Source organism: Gracilinanus agilis, chromosome 4 (genome assembly GCF_016433145.1).
Source record: "Gracilinanus agilis isolate LMUSP501 chromosome 4, AgileGrace, whole genome shotgun sequence".
Taxonomy (NCBI): domain Eukaryota; kingdom Metazoa; phylum Chordata; class Mammalia; order Didelphimorphia; family Didelphidae; genus Gracilinanus; species Gracilinanus agilis.
In genome coordinates this window covers 316,124,265-316,145,701 of record NC_058133.1, presented here as the reverse complement: position 1 = coordinate 316,145,701, position 21,437 = coordinate 316,124,265, and the positions used below count along the sequence as shown (strand labels likewise).

The 21,437-nt window shown below is 36.7% G+C and overlaps 1 protein-coding gene across 1 annotated transcript in view; it reads left to right on the top strand.

Annotated features, from left to right (window-relative positions):
* IMPG1 (interphotoreceptor matrix proteoglycan 1) overlaps positions 1–21,437 on the top strand; it is a 171,604-nt gene that overhangs the window by 108,294 nt on the left and 41,873 nt on the right. Inside the window, exon 13 of the mRNA XM_044675366.1 lies at positions 19,364–19,896. Within this exon, the coding sequence (XP_044531301.1) occupies positions 19,364–19,896 (533 nt within the window). The remainder of the gene's footprint in view (positions 1–19,363; positions 19,897–21,437) is intronic.

Here is a 21,437-nt window from a genome sequence, read left to right as displayed (position 1 = left end):
ACCCAATATTAAACATTAAGTGTCATAATAAGAGCATCTGAGGAAGAAGGTCATTATCAACTGGGGGGAATCAGCAGCATTTGAGCCAAACTTTAAAGAATAGGAAGGAATTCAAGAAGTAAAGAAAGGTAAGGAAAGTGTTTTAGGGCAGGGGCTCAAAGTGAACAAAAACACAGGTAGTATGTAAGGGACATGAACAACAGCAGAATGATGGGAACAAACAGAAATTTCCTTTCCAGTGATTCAGTCTATAAAAATTCTTAAACATGTCAAAGAAGTGACCCCAGGAGATATCTGGTCTAATTTTCCTTAAAAATAATAATAATAACAACCTCCTCTAAGGCATTTTGGACAAGTGATTATACAGCCTTTGCTTCAAGTTGTTGAAGTGGAAAGAAACTACTATTCTTCCTCAGGCAGCCCATTCAACTTTTACATATCTCTACTTGGCAGGAAATTTTCCCTTTACCTCAAGCCTAAAAGTTTGTTTTTCTGCACTTTCCATCCATTCTACTTCTACTTCTACCCTTGAGGGATAAACAGAATAAATCTCATCCCTTCCCCCACCCCATAACTTTTTAAATACTTAAAGTCAGCTATCTACCCTCCATCTGTCCAAAAATCTTCTCCAAGTTAGATAATCCCAGTTCCTTCAACAACTAAATTCTGATCAATGTTTCCCTTATAAAATCTGATTACAGATCAATAATTGTATTACAACCTTTATATATTCACAGACATGATCAAATGATATATTACCCTTAATCCTAACTGTATTGACTTGTTGGTTGTGGGTTGAATAGCCCCAACTTCAAGTCTATTAGAGGAGGAGAAAAAGAAAATCCATTGTTCAGTTTTCTCCTATGATCAAAGCAGAAGTTAATATTATTGCCATTTATTATGTTGACATATTTTACATGTATAAAACATCACAAATGGCATCAATTATGTTACCTATTTAAGATGCATATTAAGTTGTGATACATATTTGCACATATATCAGCATATAAATATTTTACATTTTTAAAATGTCTAAGATTATTAGATGTCAAGGTCATCTAGCCTAAGGATTGATGCAAATCCTAGGCTGGATTTATATTGGCTTCCCAGGCTAGTGATTATTTTTTCTAGTACATAAGATATACATGTGTGCTTCTAAGGTGAATATTCACAAAGGTGAAGGTTCATGTGTTCATTTTTTGATTAAAAGAGCTGATCCTAAATCGTTGACTTCTTGACTTAACCTAAAATCCTTGGGGGTCCCTCTGCTGCATCCTTAGGACTTTGGTTCTATTCTCTCCACCCTACAGCTAAACTTTCATTATAAATTATCTCCCCAATTACAGTGTGAACTAGTTGACAGTCTAACTTCTATTTGTATCACCAGTGCTTATCATAATGCTAGACATGTAGTAAGTGCATGATAAAATCATTCATATGGACTTTGAGGCAAACTATTCCTGCCCCACATCTCCTGAATTGGTAAGTAATGCCCTGAAAAAAGGAGATGAGATTGAAAGTCCTGGAAACATCTCCCCCCTCCACCCACCTGCCTTTTTGTGTGCCTAGGTCAGTGATGGTGAACCTTTTAGAGACTCCAGAGACAGAGTGCCACGCCCCATCCCTTGCCCCACACAGGGAAGGAGAAGGGGAACTCAGGGGAGGAAGTAAGCACTTCCATTGGGCTGCTGGACAGAGGGACGGGGAGATGCAGTGGAGAGGGGGAAGGGAGCAGCTCCATCCAAGCTGCCTACCTTTCTAGTAACTAAATCTGGCAGGTAATGGCATAAGTGCCCACAGAGAGGTCTTGGCTTGCTGTCAGGTATCCATAAGCCATGGGTGTTTGTTAATGGGTATAGCTATCACTGCCCTAAACAACTTCATTGGACAAGAATCAAATAGCAGAATATATGCAAAACACTTTGTGAACCTTGAAGTGCTATATAAATATTAACTCTTATGATCATCCTCAATCTAAACATTAATATTTATTTAATATGAATAAATATGTAACTATTAAAATGACCTTACACATTTTTGCACAATATAGCCAAAAATGCTTTTTTTTCCCACCATTCGGTTTTCCTATTTTCTAATGGCATTTGAAATCCTTGAGTTTTGTAGGGCATTTATTCATTCTATAATTAAATTTAGCACCCTCAGAGCATCCACACAGATAACACTTGCCATTAAATTTTGTCCCGTGTTCTAACAGTCTTTCCCTTGTATTTACCACCCCCAAACTCCCAGAGCTGACCCTCTCTACTAAAGCAATTCGGTCATCTCTCCTAGCCTAACTCATTGCTTTTTCTCATATATTCCATTCCATCAGCCTGTGGTTGTAGCCACAACTACCTCGTTTGAGACCTATTAGGCTGGGCTCTAGAAGCCCCACTTCCCAGGTCTTGCCGTCCCCCCAATCTTCAGAAAGAGCAGAGGCTACTAATCCTCCAATATGGCTTGCAGTCAGAGTCCTATTACTTAGAGTTGATTCAATTTGCTGTCTCATATCACAAGTGCGCCGGCCGCCTCAGTCTTTCAATTTCTCTATTCAGCTCATTAATTTCAGCGCTAGTCTGCTCCAAACCCAGTGTTTAACACCTTGTACTGCTCTTCTGAGGAGAAGGTTATTGCTGGTAAATACAATTACTTTTTTTTCTTTTATAAAATTTCATGAGGAATACATCCGAGCCTTTAGCTAAGGCATCGGACTCGGTGCTGTTGAAATGTAACTGACAGAATTTCCTTTACTTGTAATTTCAGAAACCTGCCTTTTTTATTGCTAAAATAGCCTCTGTGGAACCTCTGTAGAGTCTTCCCAATAATTCTACACTCAAGAGGCAACATAAATAGCAAAGCATGGGTTCAAATCCATCCTCTGACACATGTTGGCTCTGGGACCCTAGACAAGCCACTGGACCCTTCAATACCTCAAGCTACCTTTTAAAATTGCTAGCCACAGTCACGTTGCTAATATGCATCAGTGGAAGGAGTTTTCATACTGGGATTTCCCTATCAGTCAATCAATAGACAAACATATATTAAGTCTTTTCTATTGGCTGGACACTATGCTGAGCTTGGGAATAAAAAAGCGAAAGTTTCTACCCTCAAGGAGGTTACAGTCTAGAAGGAAAGACAGCATGCAAATACATATAAAATATACAAATGAATACAAAGTGATTGGTGGGGAAAAGGAATCCCTAGCAGTCAAGGGACCAGGAAAAACTTAAGGTAGAAGATAGCATTTGAGATGAGCCATAAAGGAAATGAATTCTGCTCTGGTGCAAGGCAAGTGCAAAGACACAGGTGGAAGATGAAGTTCTGTGTATGAGGAACAACAGTGGCATCTTGGCTAGACTGCAGTGGCGACTGAGGGGAATAATATGTATTAAGGACAAAAAGGCAGTTTGGGGTCATGTCATTTAGGATTATCTGTGCCAAACAGAAATTTATATTTGCTCCTAGAAATAATGGAGAGCCACTGGCCCTCACTGAGTAAGAAGTGATATGCTAAGATTTGGTCTTTAAGAAAATTATTTTGGCAGCGATGGAGGAGGTGGATTAGAGAAAGGGAAGACTTGGGGTATTTGAATCTAAACATGAAGGAAACTAGGATTTCTAAGAGGCAATATCAGTCTGTGGCATAGTAGATAAAGCACCAGACCTAGAGTCAGGAAGACTTAATGAGTTCAAATCCAACCTCACAATTACTAGCTATATGACCCTGGGTAAGTCACTTAACCCTGTTTACCTCACTTTCTTCATCTGTAAAATGAGCTGGAGGAGAAAATGGAGCTCCAGGAAAAAACCACTCCAGTATCCTTGCCAAGGAAACCCAAATAGAATTACAAAAAATAGGACATGGCTGAACAACAACATCAACAACAAATTATGCTTCAGAAAAAAAAATTAATTGGAAATTATATGCATGATAGAAACTTGCTTTGGGATGCTGCTTTTGTTTTCCCCTGGATTTATTTCTCCTCTTTCTCTGAAACATTCTTTGCATACTTTTAGTTATTTAAATAATACAGTTCTCACAATACTTGAACAATTACTATACCTTGGTTGTTTTAAATAGTTTGGCTGGGAAGATTTGTAGTTTGAAGACCTTGAAGTGGTATTGTGTTTCTGTAAAATTTTTTAAAATATCTTTTTTTTCCCAAATATCCCTCTCCTCTCTTCCTCAAGCATACTGAATTTCTTTTTCCCACTAGATAGACAATTCTGGGTTAATTGTATATAATTTTAAAATTTCTAAATGTCATATTCTATTTTATTTAATCTTCCCTTGTATTTCTTGAAAAAATACAGTGTGGTCTAAATGATATTTCTTAGGTCAATGATTTTGTTACTTTTTTCTGGCAGCTTGTAGTATTTTTTCTTTATCTTTATTGACTTGGAGTTTAACTATGGTATGCCCAGGCATATTCAATTGGGAAGGGGGGTGGGGAGTTCCTTTTAGGTATCCTATGAATTGTTCCTATTTATATTTCACCAATTCTGTGAAATTTCCTTTGAAATACTATGATTTACATGAGTTTATTTTGTTTTTTCCATGTATCTTCAGATATAAATAATCCCAGGGTTCCTATATCTTCTAGGCCAGTCAGTTCAATCAATTAGTTCAGGAAACAATAACTATTTATTAAACATCTGCTTAATGCCACATGCAACACTCTTTTCTTAGAGGAGTGGTATCAAACTCAAAACGAAAAAAGTGCCACTAAACTGTATATGAGGATTCCTACAGATCATGTGTTAATTTTTTTAAAATATTAATATCATCTACATTTTTTTATTCTTATTTATTGTGTTAAATATTTCCAAATTACATTTTAATTTGGTTTGCCACACTCAAGAGTGTTCCAGGCAATATACAGGCTGTAGGCTGAGTGTTTGATTTCTTTAGCCTAGAGTACTGACAAGTTAAGTGATGTTCACACCAAGTTACATAGTCTCTATGTGTCAGAGGCAGGATTTGAATTCTGGTCTTGGTTCCAAAGTCAGCTCCATAGCTATTATGCAACTCTGTCACTCATTATTTCAGATATCATAAATAGTAAGTAGCAGCAACCCCTAGTACACTAAGTAGTTCTGACTTTGTTAGTAGAAAGAACATGGACTAGTAGTATTTGGGCAACCTGGGTTCTAGTTCTGATGACCACCAAATAGCTGTAGAATTTGGGTCAGTCACCTCCCTTCTCCAGCTGAGTTTTTTTCCATCTGTAAGAAAGAGACATTTTGCATCATTTCTCCTATACAATTTTTAGTGGGTAAAATCCTGCAACATACCAACACCTACCATGTGGCTCCCCATCGTTCTCTTTGTGACCTGTGACTTTAATTCCTGGGAGACTATGGCATTCAATGGCTCTGCATGAGATAGTATGATGGGAAGAATGCTCAAATGGATCTGTGATCTCCCTAATCTGGGCATACCCACTTATGATTAATCATAAATAAAGTTTCATTGTATTGTATCCTACTCATATTAGTCAGATTAGGAATAATGTCGCATTTCAGGGGGCCACATTTGACCCCTGGGGCCATAGTTTGCTCATCACTGGTCTAGACAATAGATTATGTCTACTTTCTAGAGACAAGGCTAGCTGAGCAAATATAGGCTTCTCACTGGTCATTTGGTCATTTGGTAATAAATTAATTGGCTATAGGAATTCAGCCAATGGGGAAAATATTTACATTCAACAGAGAGAAGTTTGTTCCAGGGAGAAAGTTTGAACCGGTTCAAATTACTACAAAGTATCCCAAACCATTTCATCCCTTTTCCTCCTATTCAATTCTAAATACAGTTTATTGTCCAGCAGTAATGTTTGTCCTAGAGATATTTAATGAGCAACTAGCTCTATGGAACACCACTCTAATTGCATAGCATAATCCAGAAAAGAGATATTAGACAGAAGATCTTGGGTGGAGAGCTAGAAGGGATGTCAGAGACCCATTTAATCCAATCCTCTCATTTTGCATCTAAGGAAACTAGACAAAGGGAGGCCAAATGACTCATTCAACATTGCAAAAGTAATGTATACACATGAGTTTTGATCCCATATCCACTGACTTTAGAGCCACTACTATTTCCACTGTGACATGGATAGTTCTTTTTTTCTAAGTAGAGAGAATATCATTAGAGAGATTTATGACAGGAAAAGGAGGTGGCCCAGCCATGTGTAGAAAGTGAAGAATGACTAATAGATGTGTCCCATTGGACTATCTATTAAACATCAAAAGATTTAGAGGGGGTTTTCCAGTATGTTGGATAGGTCTCTCATGAGGAATTTATGGGCAAGAGTTCACATAGAATGAGAGGGTATTAGTGGATTCCAGTTTACCCTGTGGGAAGAAATGCCGGTATTGATGAGACCATCCATCCATCAAGTAACAAAGTAAAATGGGACTCACTTCTCCTCATCTTACAAGGCTATTGTGAGGTTCATGTAAACATTTGATTATCTGTATATATTTGCTTACCTGTAAAATGAGATAGTCCAACTAAATGTTCCCTAAAGTCCTTTCCAGTGATAACCTTCTAATGGGCAACATTATTGGGATGAACAGGATGAGCTGGTGATATATGGCTTCAAATAAAATATCCTGATACTGGTTGAAAGGAGAGGGAGAAATAGATGCAGATTTTGAGCATAAATACTCTCTAGGAAAACAGAAATAAGAAAGTATATTTATAATACAAGTCAGGAAAAGAACTGGTTCAACCTATGGAAGAAAGAAAATCCAGTTCAACAAACATTTTATTCACTAAGTATTTTTTGTGTGCAAAGCACTCTGGGTGCAATGGTACTGTTTTTGAATAGTCCTTGTATTTCTATTTGGGTCCAAGCAGAAACTCAGAAAAAATGACAAGAAAATTTGAGAAGCAAAATCCAGTTAAAGATTAAAAGTTTGATTTGACTATTTCTAAGGAACTTATATGATTAATCATTTATACAGGAACTCCTTCTGCTGATACAGATCACAATCCCATATCTTCTCATCCTATAATTTTGGTCTATGTCTTCTCATAAATTCTCAATTCAGAATATCCCAATTTTCTGGAGATCTTCCTTTAGGCCTTTCTATATTTCATGAATCCCAGTGACACACTTGGGCTGGCCATTGATCATCCCTCACTCTTGCTATATGACAGACCCACCTCCTTTTCCAGTTATATATCTTCTGAATGAGCTCACTTTATGCCACTTCTTATATGTCATTAACCTTCAGATAACCTGAGATTTTGATTCTTCACAGCCTGGTATTCTTTGATCTATAACTTTAAAACATGAGAATATTAATAAACTCACTCCTTTCTAGAATTTTATGGCACTGCTCTCTCCTGGTTTTCTTTTCCTTATCTGACTGTTTCTTCTCAACTTCAATTGTTGGTTCTTCATTTGGACAAGAGCCTTCTGATTGGTGGGATCCTCCAAGGCTCTTTACTAGACCTTAATTTCTTTTCTCTTTATAACTATCTCAAATGGTTATCTCTTCTGCTCCCATGTATTCAGTTATCTGTGGGAAGCCAACAAGAGAAAAGATTAAAAATTTGAGACTCCTCTTTTGACCCTTTTTGTAATCCTTGTGATTTCTTGTTGAAAAGTATTGTGGCCTTATTGAAAAGCTTTAAGTTCCTAGCAAACCTGAATTTAAAGGGTTAACACTGTTCCCCTTTAACCAGGAATGCTGTTGCCTGGTATAGCCAAGGCCAAAATCTTAGCAGGGGCAATTCAACCTTGAGAAAAATACTCCCCAACTGATAAGAACCCAGTCAAAATTCTGTTCTGAAGCCAATGAGACATTTTGCATTTTGATATGACATAATTTGTAACTTCTGCGCATCTGCAAAGTTTCAGGGAGGTTCTTTTCTGTGAAATGTGTCTTGAAATATATATAATAAAATTAAATATAATAAACTCCATGCTCCTAGAGCCAGAGCTGGAAGCCTGAGGTAAAAGATCTTCCTGTCCCTTTATTTCCTTATCAACTAAACTGTCCTTATCAGATTATCAGAGATGATAAAGAGATCTCGACAGTTATCATCTCTATGCACATGTAAATTCTAAGATCTATATAGCCAATCACAGCCTCTCTCCTGAGTTGCAATCCCATATTACCAACTGCTTTTGGGAACATCTCTAGTTGTATGTTTCACTGGTATCTCAAATGCAACATATCCAAAACAGAACTCATTATCTTTCCCCAAAAACCTCTCTATGTCTTCCCAACTTGTTTATTACTGATAAGAGCATCATCATCTTCTCAATCTCCCAAACTTACAAAGTCAGTGTCATTCTCAACTCCTTACTCACACTCACATAACATTATCTAATCCATTGACAAAATCTTGTTTTTATCTTGCCACATCTCTGATATACATCTCCCTCCACTTCCCTTCCCACAACTGCAATCCTAATTCACGTCCTTATCATTTCTTCCCTAGATTACTGCAATAGCTGTTTAACCAATTTCTCAATTCCAAATCACACCCCTCTCCAATCTTTAATTTTTCTAAAGCATTGGACTGACCTTGACACTTCTCTCCTCAGAGAGCCCTAGGGGCTCCTTAGTACCTCCAGAATTAAATATAAACTCTTCATTAGCAGCTCTTAAATCTTAGCAGTTGACTTAAGTATCTTTGAACTACTGTTCAAGCTTTCTGTCTCATCAACAAGCTTTATATGTTTTAGTGCCCAGGTTGCATAAGATATGACCAAAGTCTTAGTGCAGTTTTGAGTTATTAAAGCTAACACTCAAGTAAAACTGAACTATTAGAGTTCTGTGTGCACCAGCCCTCACCTTCCTCACTTAATGCCTGTGCTCACATTGTTCTTTATAATTAAAATATTCTCCTCAATGCTTGTTGAATTCCTAGGAATTCTGTGAAGCTCTCCTTTTTTCCAAGAAGTCTTTCCCCTGATACTCAGTCAACAATGACCTTCTATCTTCTCAAACCTCATGTAACACTTCCTTTTTACATATTATCTTGAAACATTCTTGACCTCTCTACAGCATTTGACTGACACTGTCAGTCATCTGTTCCTGGAGACTCTCCTCTCTAGGTTTTTATGACACTTCATTCTCTTGGTTTTCCTCTTCTCTATCAATTACTCCTTAGTCTCTTTTTTTCTAAAACCAATTGGTTCTAAGGCAGAAGAATGGTAAGGAGTAGGCACTGGGGGCTTAAATTACTTTTCCAGGGACACACAGCTAGGAAGTATCTGAGACAAGATTTGAACCCAAGGCCTCCCATCTCTAAACCTGGCTCTCAATGCACTGAACCACCTACTTGCCTCGTCTTAGTCTCTTTTATTGGTGTCTCTTAATCCATGTCCTATAAACACACATACACAGTGTGTTCCTCAATGTTCTATTCTGAATAGCTTAAAACTACACTAAGATTTTAGGGACATGCTAGATTTTGAGCTAGAAAAGACCTTTGAGTTTATTTGATTGAATCCCCTCATTTTACAGGGAGGGAAACTGAGACCCACAAATAATTTACCCAGAGTCATACAGGAAGAAGCTAATCAAGTCAGAATTTAAACATAGGTACTTTGACTCTAAGTCCAGTGGAAATGTTCTTTCCACTGAACTACATGTTTAGATAAATAGGAAGATAAATGTATTATGAATGGATAAATGGATAGCTAGGTTGATAGATGAACAGACAGACGGATGGATGATAAGCAAATAAAGAGATGATAGATTGTATATGTAAATAGTATGTGCTTATATGCATATACTCTTATAAAGCCTTTCTTCCCTAATGTTTGACTTTGATTCTAAGGACTCAAATATGTATAGATATATGTCTATCTGGAGAATGCATATGTATGTGTGTGTGTATGTGTAGTATAGTGGATTTATAGCAAATGACTAGTTAAGAAGAAATACATATACAAAATCTGATGGTTCCTGTCCATAAATAGGAGGTTGACATTGGATCTCCTCTTTTTAGGGATGAGGGTGCTTCATTTCTGATGCAATATTTTAAAACACTTTACTGTAATATATGGTGGGTTTCATTTTTAGCAAGCAGGATTTTGAGAGGTAAGTTTTGAATGGTTGTCAAAGCAAAAAATAAAGCCTCACATATGACTTTCACAGCAAATGAAGATACTGTGGAAATAATACTAGATACAGCCCACACCCATAACTTAGGGCAAAGTATTTTAAACTATTGACTTGTAATGTTTTTAATGGTTTAGAGAATCTTTTGGTCTCATTTCACTTAATTTAAATCTTTACTAATATCCTAGATAAATATTAAGGTCTTAATAGAAAGAAATATTGGATACTCAGCTAAGAAAATAGGTCGAGTAAAAATAGCTAGGAGTCAATTTTATCAACAATCTTATATTAAATAATTCTCAAACCATCTCAGAATTGAATGCCAGCAGAGGTTATAAGGAGTGACCCCCTCTGCTACATTTATCCATTTCACAATATGTTTACTTGTATTTAAAGGATCATCTCATCATAGAACCTAATCATGATCTCTACCAGAACAGTGGCCATAAACTCAGGCTAGACTCAGATACAGCTTTTTCCAAACACATGCAAATGATTTCAATTTGAGGAAGAGATTATAAAATGAAGGCAATATGAGATACCTTTGTCCCTGAATGAAGAAAGTAGTCCATTATGATAGGATTCTGAGCCCTGGATGTTTTCTATTTTAGAAAATAAGACTTTAATCTGCAAGATTTGCACAGTTCTGGTATTTTTCTCTAGCTAAGATAGGGTATAGAAAAATAGTCTAGTAAATATGCTCCCAACTGGTGGTTTGGTGCCAGGGGAAAAGAATGTTAAATATTATTCCTTAAATATAGACTCAGCTAGGTTGAGTAGTGAATAAAGAGTTGGACCAGGAGTCAGAAAGATCTGAGTTTGAATCATGACCCACCCCCTCATTCACTTACTAGTTCTGTGACCCTGGGCGATTCACTCAAGCTGTCAGCCTATTTCCACATAAAATGAGGATAATAAAAACTTACACAGAAGAGGATATATGTAAAGCACTTTGAATATCTTAAACTGCTATATAAATAGTAGCTATTATACAAATATATGTTACATATTTATAAAGATAGTAGTTTATCAATATAATTTTACTTTTCATAGTGCCTTCATTTCTGGGGAAAAAACTACCCTACTCTAACCAGAAAACTATCATTACTAACAAAAATTTAAAAGCAAAATAATAGATAACACTTACATAGTGCTTTAATTTTCAAAAAATGCTTAATAAATATTATCCTTTTATCGCTACAACTCTAGCAGATTGATGCTATCATTATCACCTTTTGCAGATGAGGGAACTAAGGCTAAGAGAGGTTAATTAAGTAATTTACTTAAGATCACATAGCTAATATCTGAGGTTAGATTTGAACTCATATTCCTGTCTCCAGGTCCAGTATTTTTCCACCATATTACATAATGGTGAAAAAGGAGATCAGCAAAATTAGCGAATGAATCAACTGAGCCTGACCACATATAATTCCACAACTGTACACAAGGGAGAAATTGATTTCCCATTTCTTCTTTGGAGCCAATATTAGCTATTATCAATAATATATTCTTTAAAAAAAACTCTTACCTTCTGTCTTAGAATTGATATCAATTCCAAAGTAGAAGAGCCATAAGGGCTAGGCAATTGGGACTAAGTGACTTGCCCAGGATCACATGGCTAGGAAATATCTGAGGCCAGATTTGAACTCAGGATCTCTGGTCTCTAGGCTTGGTTCTTTCTCTACTAAGCCACCAAGCTTTCCCTGGTGTTCATTCTTTAGAGTAAAAATATATAGTATTGATTCTAAGATGGGAGGTAAGAGTTTAAAAAAAAAAAACACCAACAAAAAAAAACACCCTAGAATAGCAATGTTAGATTATAGCTCCAATTTATCTGGTTCTGTTGCTTGGGAATGAAATGATTATCCAACTGTGGCACATAAAACCCAAGAATTCACCTCAAAAAGCATTAGCAGGAAGTGTAAGGACTTGTGGAATGACTTTTAAAATGGCTTAACCATAAGTCTCATGAGGTTCTTTATTGTGACACCATAAAACTGTAACTATATAACAACATCTGAACAAAAGCTTAAGTTATCACAGTAAGGTCCCACCAGTTTTCATCAGGTCAGTGCTCTATCCTTTTTGGTTCTGAAGATATTGGAATGTCATGAACAATGTCTAAAAGTTGACAGTGTAATTCCTTGTGAAGACATAGTCTCAATCAAGATGTCACTCTTTCTGACTGTAAACAAGTTTGGAGAGTTTATCTGCCACCATCATATGTTAGAGGTGCTGTCTTCAATCTCAAAAAAAAACCAGTTAATAGAAAAGAAATGAAAGTTACTAAGAATCTGAAAACTAGATCCATTGAAGAAAGCGTAAGCAATTTGCAATAAAATGTGGTGGACCAGTATTCTCTTTCTACATTATATATAAAAGGAAATTAGCTTCCATGTTAAGTAAATTGATTTAACTGGAAAAACATTTAAAATGTATTGAAGAGTTGAAAAAATTAATGGACTGTCCTTTTAATCATTTTAGAATTTTGCCATTAATCAACATCAACTCCACCAGTCACATGTTACCACGCTTGAACCTTACAACCCTGTGATACAGCTAGGTCAAATATGATTGTCCTTATTTGACAGATTCAGATACTGACTCAGAGATGTTCAGTGACTTGTTCATGGTCACACAGTTAAGTTGGCATTGGAGATAGCAATTGAATCCAAGTCTTTCTAATAGTACACTTAGTATTTTAGCCCTTGCATAACACAACCTTCTTTGAGAGTTGGAGTAATATTTGCCACCTGTCCCATATAGTATCTCTACTATTTCCTATTACCTCTCAAAGAATATGGAAAGTGATTCAATCATTGTATTAGCAAGTCCTTTCAGAGCATAAGAATATGGTTTGTCCAGGCCAAGTGACTTGAACTCACTTATCATAGGTTTTAATTCTCAGTAAGCCATTTCTGCTTCATCTTTCCCAAACTACGGTCATTCATTTTGTCAGAGAAAACAGGAGCATTCATTCCCCCCCTCAAGAATGAGTCCTAGCTATCCTTCCAGAAGTCTTCCTCTTACTTTGAACATAGCTTTTTTAAAAGCCTTTTTTGTTGTTGTTGCTCTTATTGTATGTTTTTAAAAACCTCTATTCTTACTGGGCTTCCAACTTCCTGCATATTTTACAGGTCTCTGACACTCTTTTGTATTCATCCTTATTTACCTGTCCTGCTATACATCTTTTTTTAAAAATCAATGTCAGTAAGTTTCCTTTGCAGCCACATGTCTCATTAGTCACTTTACCCTTTTCTTCTTCATTGGAAACAATTATAACTAAAACACTAGAATTCCATTCTTGAAAGGCTATGACCCCTCTTGGTCAATTTCCCTTTTTTAATTTTACTATATAAGATTTTAATTATTGTATCTCTGAACTCATAGAATTATATTCTCTTAAAACATAGTATACATGTCAGACCACACTCAATATCCACATTATAAATTCTAAGATAGCATGAGCATTGCCAAGTTTCCTGTCATTTAGTATTTAGAAACCAATAAGTTCTTTTTTAAAGAAAAAAATAAAGATTAGTCTTTAAGTAATCTCTACCTGCTGAAAGATGAAAAAAACTAAAATTGTCAGCAAAGCAAGTCAGAATTTATTATCTCTGCTTTTAACAAAGAGAAAACAGCAGATGTCCAAATAGTCTAAGTCCCCCAACACAACTATATCCTGACTATATGCCAACTTTGTGATCTGCTTCAGGAACTTATCATCCAAATCCTCCAGCTGGCCTGGCGGCCTGCCATGCCAAGCATTACCACCAGAGTTGATATTACTTCTATTCCCGAGGCTAATGCTGCCAAAGCTGATAATCCCACTGTGATATTGCCTCTATTCCTTGGTACTTTGATACTTGAAATTAAAAGCAGAATTATTAGTGTGAACTTTTCCTTGAAAACATCCTACTCTACATAATTTCCTCCAAGTAGTTAGCAGCCATAAAATAGAAAGTAAAATTATGCTCACAGGAGTCAAAAGCCTATATAAGAAAACATATGACCCTGGCTTGGTTCATTTTTCATTTTCTCATTGGAACAATTGGAACATAAAAATATGTTGATATTTTCATGGCGTTTTCTATGGTCACATCAGATAATAACATGGGGAATCAAATAAAATAAAGTCCCATTTTTATTTTTAGCTTATTTTCTATTAATCAGTCTACAAGCATTTACTAAGTACCTTATATCTGCTTAGTATGGTTGGGACACAACAAAAAAGAAACAAACACTGCCTTCCAAAATATTCTATTCTATAGGGGAAGGCAACATTTATACATACAAGTAAAGACAAAATAAATAAATATAAAATATGCCAAAACTAAATACAAAGTAAGGGGTAGGGGTGAGGAACAGGGGTAGGGTAGGCACTAGACCTAGGGAATCAGGAAAGCTCTCCTATAGGAAGTTGTGTTTGAGTTTAGCATTGAATAATAGTAAAGATTCGAAGTGATGAACAAGAATTACAGGCATGAAAGATAGTTTTACCAAAAGCAAAGAAGATAGAAGCTAAAATGTCATGTGTGAGGAAAATCATGAAGACCAGTTTGACTAGATGGAAAAGAGAGTGAAGAGTGATTATGTATAATAAAGCTGAAAAGATCCTGAGAGATTTAAATGCCAAAAGGGGAAGTGGTATTTGATCCAAGAAGCAACAAGGGAGTCAATAGGGTTTATTGAGCAAGGGACTGATGTATTCTGTACAATTCTTTAGTAATAACAATTTGGTGACCATATAGAAGATGGCTTTGGGAAGGGATAGACTTGAATCAGGGAGACCAATTAATATACTGTCTATCATAATGGCCAAAACTTGGGTAGTAGATATGAGAGTAGAAAGATGAGTACAAGACACATTGAAGAGATAAAAATGCAAAGAAATGGCCACTAACTGGCTCTGTGAGATAAAGGAGAATGAAGAGTCAGAGATGACTTTGAGGTTGAAAACCTCCTTGACCAGAAAGATGGCAGTGTCCTTGATAGAAAAACTGAAGTTTGGAGAATAGTGAGTTTTAAGGAGAAAGCTAACATATTCTGTTTTAGGTATGCTAAGTTTGAAATACCTATAGAGCATCCAATTCCTACTGTCTAATAGGAAGATTTCAATGTGGGACTGAATCTCAAGAGAAAAGAAAGTTGGATATCTATATATCTTGGAGTCAAAGGTAATTGAACCCTTAGGAGTTTATGAGGTCACCAAAAGAAGGGAAGCCGCCCATACCAGAAACTTGAGGAATACATCCATTTGGGGTCATGATGTACATAATAACTCAGAAAATTCATATGATCCTTCTTGGTCAATTCCTCTTTTCTAGCCTCAAGATATGAGAACATGAGAATGAAAAGCCACACAGGTAGGAGGAAAACAAATGGAGTAATGTCATAAAAACCCAGTAAAGAGAGAGTATGGAGGAGGAAATAGTCAGCTGTATCAAATTCTATAGAGAGATAAAAAAAGAATAGACTCCCCACCACCACCAAAAGAAAGCTATACATTTCTGCAGTTGTGAAATCACTGATAACTTTGGAGAAATCTATTCCAGATGAAGGTTGGAAGCCTAATTGTATTCAGTCTTATTACCTGTCCTTGTCATATTTCAAACATTAGTTAAAGAATTAGCGAGTAGAGGAGAAGTGAAGGAATAAAATATGGATAACTTTTTCTAGAAGTCTGGCTGTAAAAGGAGGGAGGTATAGAGGGCGAAATCTTGAAAGAAGACATATTGATAAGGTCAAGTGATGGTTGTTGTTGATGATTGTTTGTTTTTAATCATGGGGGGAGACTTCACCATGGCTATAGATAAGAGTAGTTGAGGCATGATTTATCACTTATCATTTGTATATATGGGTATATGACTTGAGGTTTAAGCTTTAGGAGATTACTTGATAGCAAAAATGAATAATATGGAAATTGGTATTAAGTGATAACATTCATACAACCCAGTGAAATTGTTTGTTGCCTCTGGGAAGGGGGAGGGAAAGAAAATAAATCATGTAAGCATGGAAAAATATTTTTAAAATAAGTAAATTAATTTTAAAAAAGACTAGTTGAGGCAAAATTTGTCTGGTTCTTTTTTATTCAAAGAGAACTGGCCATTTTATGTACCCATCACTTTGATCTGATGTCAAAATAGAGTAAAATGAACCTTGGATTAACCAAGATTAAATAACTGAATAGCCTATCAATAAGATAAAGAAACAGCTCACCTTTGAGCCATTTAGATGCTGCCATTTAAAGGTTCAGTTATATAATAATAAGGGGGCAGAAGATATTTGAGCAGAGTTGATGACATAATGGAGTATACATTTGAAATCAGTCAGAGGATTATGCATTATATAACTCCAGAATGATTCAAAGCCTAGCAAATGAGAGGCAAGCCCATACAAAGACAGGATGATAAAATCAACAGCAACCATCCTAATTGCCATGGACTTCACCAATTTGAAGCATGGACAGAAAGAAACAAAGATCAAATTCTGACAAGAGGGACCTAAACACAGTTTTCTAAGACCCAAAGGAGACAAACCAAAATGCTGATAAGTGACAAGATACTCCATTTATTCCCTGTGCTTTTCCACAGGAATGTGAGTTTTCCTCCAATATCAATGAATTTCCAAGAACAGGTTAGCTCATAGGGCTCAGCCTTGCAGAGGATTCTGAGCAAATTCCATAGGTGAAGACATTTCTCAGTTCCCCAAAGTGCAGAGGTGAGTGAGTGTAGTATCACTCTGTGGTCTGTGCAAAACAAAGAAATGGGCAGTGGTTTGACAAAAATAATAAACACTAATATGATTTCACCCTTCCGATCTATTTATCACTCAAAATCTCAGTTTTGGTGATCTAACTGTAGTAAATTAGCTGACAGAAAAGGCCAGAGATTGCATCACTGAATTCAGACAGTCCATTCATCATGCTTAGTATTTGGACTTCAACTCCATTTCCTCACATATTTGCCAAGTTGCTCCTGTAGCAATAGCAGCCTTTGTGCTATTTGGATCTACTCAATTCTTTACCTATATTCAGTGTGCTTGATTTACGAGTACCAGACCATTTTTCATAACCCACCAACATTTTTCTGTGAGAGCTTTATTTAACACTTCAGGCTCGCAGATAAGTAGAATTGACTCTAGCACTGCAATATCTGTGAGATGCATTTCAGCAATCTGGTGGAAACTAATCACTGAGGGCAACCAGAACTGCTACCAAAATTTTCAGTCAGTGTCAAGTGACAGGGTCATTAAATGTTAAGAAACCCAAATGACAACTTCACAAAAGCTATTGAAGATACATAAGAGTGAAAGGCAGCATGGTGTAGTAGGCATGGAACTAGCCTTGAAGTGAGGAAGACTTGGGTTCAAGCTACCATCCCTGTGACACATACTGTGACCCAAGGGAAGACATTTAATCTCTCAGAACTGTGAAGAAACACTGAAGATAATTATTTCAGAGCAAGTATAACTCTATTGAATCTTAAAATCACAGGTTAATTTTTTTTTTCAGTTACACTAAAGTGATTGCTGACCTGCAGAGATGGGAAGTTTCCATGTCAGGAATTCTCTACTCTGAAGAAATCATAGATTCAAACTAAATTCAATGAGAGTGATTTCTTTCACATATGCACAGTTCCCATACACTCACACACTATGGAATCCCCATCTGTGGGAGCAATATTTGAAATGAATTTTCTATATTAAGTCAATTGAAAATAAGCAATCAATAAAGATATCATCTACTATTAATCATTATTCAGGGACATTCCTGGCATAAAAAGAGGCCAGGCCTGGATGTTTGGATCTGTGTAGAAATTATAATGGAACTCAAGAGAGCTAATTGTATAATTATCCTAAAATCCAAGGTTTTAAACATTTTGGAGAAATTTTAGGAAAAGAAAATTGCCAGCACCCTGGATCAAGAAAGCAGATTTTACAGAGAAGGTACAATAAGGATGCCTGAAGAAACCACACACTGCATCAAAAGATACAGAGTGAACTTTGGAATGTAATGAACTAAACTAAAGGAGGTTGAACATATCTTTTATTCTGAATTCTGAACTCTTATGCCAAAGGGGAATGCTCCCTAATTGCCTTTTTGTCAATGTGTCTATCAGTCATTGTTTTTGTTTTCTTTCTCTTTTATTTCCCTCATCCGCAAATTATTATAATTCCCTCTAGGCAGAATACAATATTCTATACACCTCTAGTAAGAGAATCTTTAGAGGTATAACCTTGTTATTTGAAATGATTCATTGGGGAGACTGGGCATGTTAATCTCCCAAAACCCTCAATTGGGGAGATTTCAACATGCTCATCTCACAATAGAATCACAGTGGGGAATTGTGGGAAGGGAACTCCTCCCCCTATAATGTCACTTTGTTTTGATGTAATCAACCAGGGACCTGGAGATCCTTTATCATTGAGATAGACAGGCTCTCAGAGAAAGGAAGTTGAAACCAACGAGACAGGAAACTGATCCCACCAGGACTGCCCTCTGGGGTGGTGCCAGGCAAATTAAAGAACTATGATTGGTTCCTGAGATGTGATGTGGGAGAGCTAATGGGTGGAGAAAACTGCTTATAAAGGTGAGACCAAGGCTCTGGTCACTTACTCTTGCACTCTTCTGGCTGGAGATTAGAACCTGAGAGAACCCCTGTTGGTGGTCAGCTTCATTTCATCAGAACAGCACATAGGGTGTTAGGCTAGGCAACTCTCTACCTCTTTCCTACATTACCCTCTCTTTATTATCACTACTTTGATGTAATAAAGCCACTAAAGCTACTATCACCCTCAAATTTAATTTTAACTATTACATAATGAAATCAACATTATGTAGATAAAGAGAAGAGAAGAACCTTGGGGAACATTCACAGTTGGGGAATGAATGGAACATGGCTAAAATAAATAAATAAATGAGTGAGTGAACAAACAAACAAACAAATAAATAAATAGAATATAGATATAGTTACTCTAGTTTTTAAAGACAAAGTATTTACTTTTCAAATTCAAATGGGGCAGCTGGGTGGCTCAGTGGATTGAGAGTCAGGCCTAGAGACAGGAGATGTTAGGTTCAAATCTGGCCTCAGACACTTCCTAGCTGTGTGATCCTGGGCAAGTCACTTGACCCCTATTGCTTAGCCCTTATTGCTCTTCTGCCTTGGAACATATACATAGTATTGATTCTAAGACAGAAGGTAAATTCAGATGCGTTTTAAAAAATTATTAATATTAATCTGACTTAAAATGTTCCTTATTCTTTTCCTGTTCTCAGGGGAACTTCCAGAAATAATGGAATTATCTGGTGATGCTTCTGCAGAAACCACAGACAGTCTTTGGTCTCCTTTTGGCACAGTGTCTCCTACCCAAATGGAATCTTTGCCATTTTTCACCGGATGGAGTGACTTCTCTCAACCTGAACAACCAGTAATATTTCCCATTGATCAAACAACTCGGATTCCAGTGGTAGCCAGTCCCATTTATGGTCAATCTCTTTCCAAAACCACAGGGACTTCAGGACTCAGCACACATGTTTCAGGTTCCCAGAAAAGCTCCCAAGAGCCTGGCAGAATGGATGAGGTGATGGAGAATGTTGTTTATGCTTCCACCCCAGAAAGCAGCTCAGTAGAAACCATAATGGCTACCACTTTGAAATACCTTACCACTAGCTCTATGACCACAGCCACCAAAGGCAAAGAATTGGTGGTGTTCTTTAGCCTGAGAGTCACAAATGTGCCCTTTTCTAATGACCTGTTCAATAGGAGTTCTCAGGAATATCAAGAGCTGGAGCAACAATTCATACAACTGGTGAGTGAACTCCTTAAAATGCTTTCAGTTGCCTTTCTTCTGTTGTTTTGTAACTTTACGATATAATCACTGACTTGGATAGTCATCCAGGTTAGAAGAGACTTGCTCCTCTGACAGCTGCTGCTCGAGGCATCGAAATGGAATGCGTTCTGATCAGATCAGTTGAGTAAGCTTCCCTGTAAACAGCCAGGGCAGGCTATGCCATCCAGTTTAATGAGATGAGATTCATACTTAAGACTATTTAGTAACACTTCTGCCTGGCTTGGCTTCCAGAAAATAATCAAAGCTCTCCTAGTGAACCAAGCGTAGGATCTAGAAACAATGCTTATAAATGAGCTCTTCCTAATTTGTAATGCCACAAGCTGGCTTCAAGAAAATCTGACAGAAAGTGTTCAAAGCTTGATTGGACATAGCTAGATGCATACTGAATGGTTCTTCCCAATTTCTTTCAAACAAAAAGGGCTCAAATAGTTGCTTTCCTTGATCCATTATGCAGACCTGGGAGAAGATGGCAACATAGATGCTGGGTTATAAAGCATCTTAAAAATTCACCTGATTATTCAAGTCCATACTTACTCTGTGTGGGGATAAGGATAGGGAATAAAACCTGTGATTTTCTTAGGACAGGGAATTACTAGATGAGGAAATTCTACCAAAGCAAGTTTTTAATGTTCTCTACAATGTATAGTAATAGATACTTCCCTAAAGTATTGAGACTGTAAGTGATTTATGCCCAAGGACACACAGCTAATTTGAATCTAGGTAACATGGAAACCCAGTCTCTGTTTCTCCCTCTCTTAGTTTGTCTTGACACAGTAAGAATATTATTTGAAAATTCAAGTCAACTCAACCATTATTTACTAGTGCCTACAATGAGCAAAACAGAGGTAGCATGGCATATGGAGTAGACAGAGAGCTGGTCTCAAAGTCAAAATAACTAGAATTCATATCTCACCTCTGACACATACTGAGTATATGACCCTGAGTAAGTCCTTTATCCTTTCAGTACCTCAAGCAACTGTTTAAGATTATAAGTTATGGAACAGTTCCAAATTTGCATTGTTAGAAGGAGTTTCCTACCCTGATAAAATCTTGAGTCAGGACTATCCCAACATCCCCCTCCCCAAAAGAACATGCAAGGCACTATAGCACTCTAAGAATATAAAAATGGAACAGTTCTTGCTTTCAAAGGACTTAAATTCTCCCAGGAAAAAAAAGTCTGGGATATGTACAAAGTACCAAATTCCCAATTTTTTTATACAATTCAAATAGCAACTTGACTTACCATACAAATAAAAACCTGGATGACAACAGGTTCTGTGTGTGAATATTTATATTTAATGAAATGGTTCAAATTTCAATTGTTCTAAGAAACATTTTTGAGAGGTAACTAGGTGGTATAGTGGATAGAGTGCCAGGCCTGAAGTCAGGAAGATTCATCTTCCCAGGTTAAAATCTAATCTCAGACACTCAGTAGCTATAGGACCCTGGGCAAGTCATGGAAGGAAGGGAGGGAGGGAGGGAGGCAGGGAGGAAGGAAG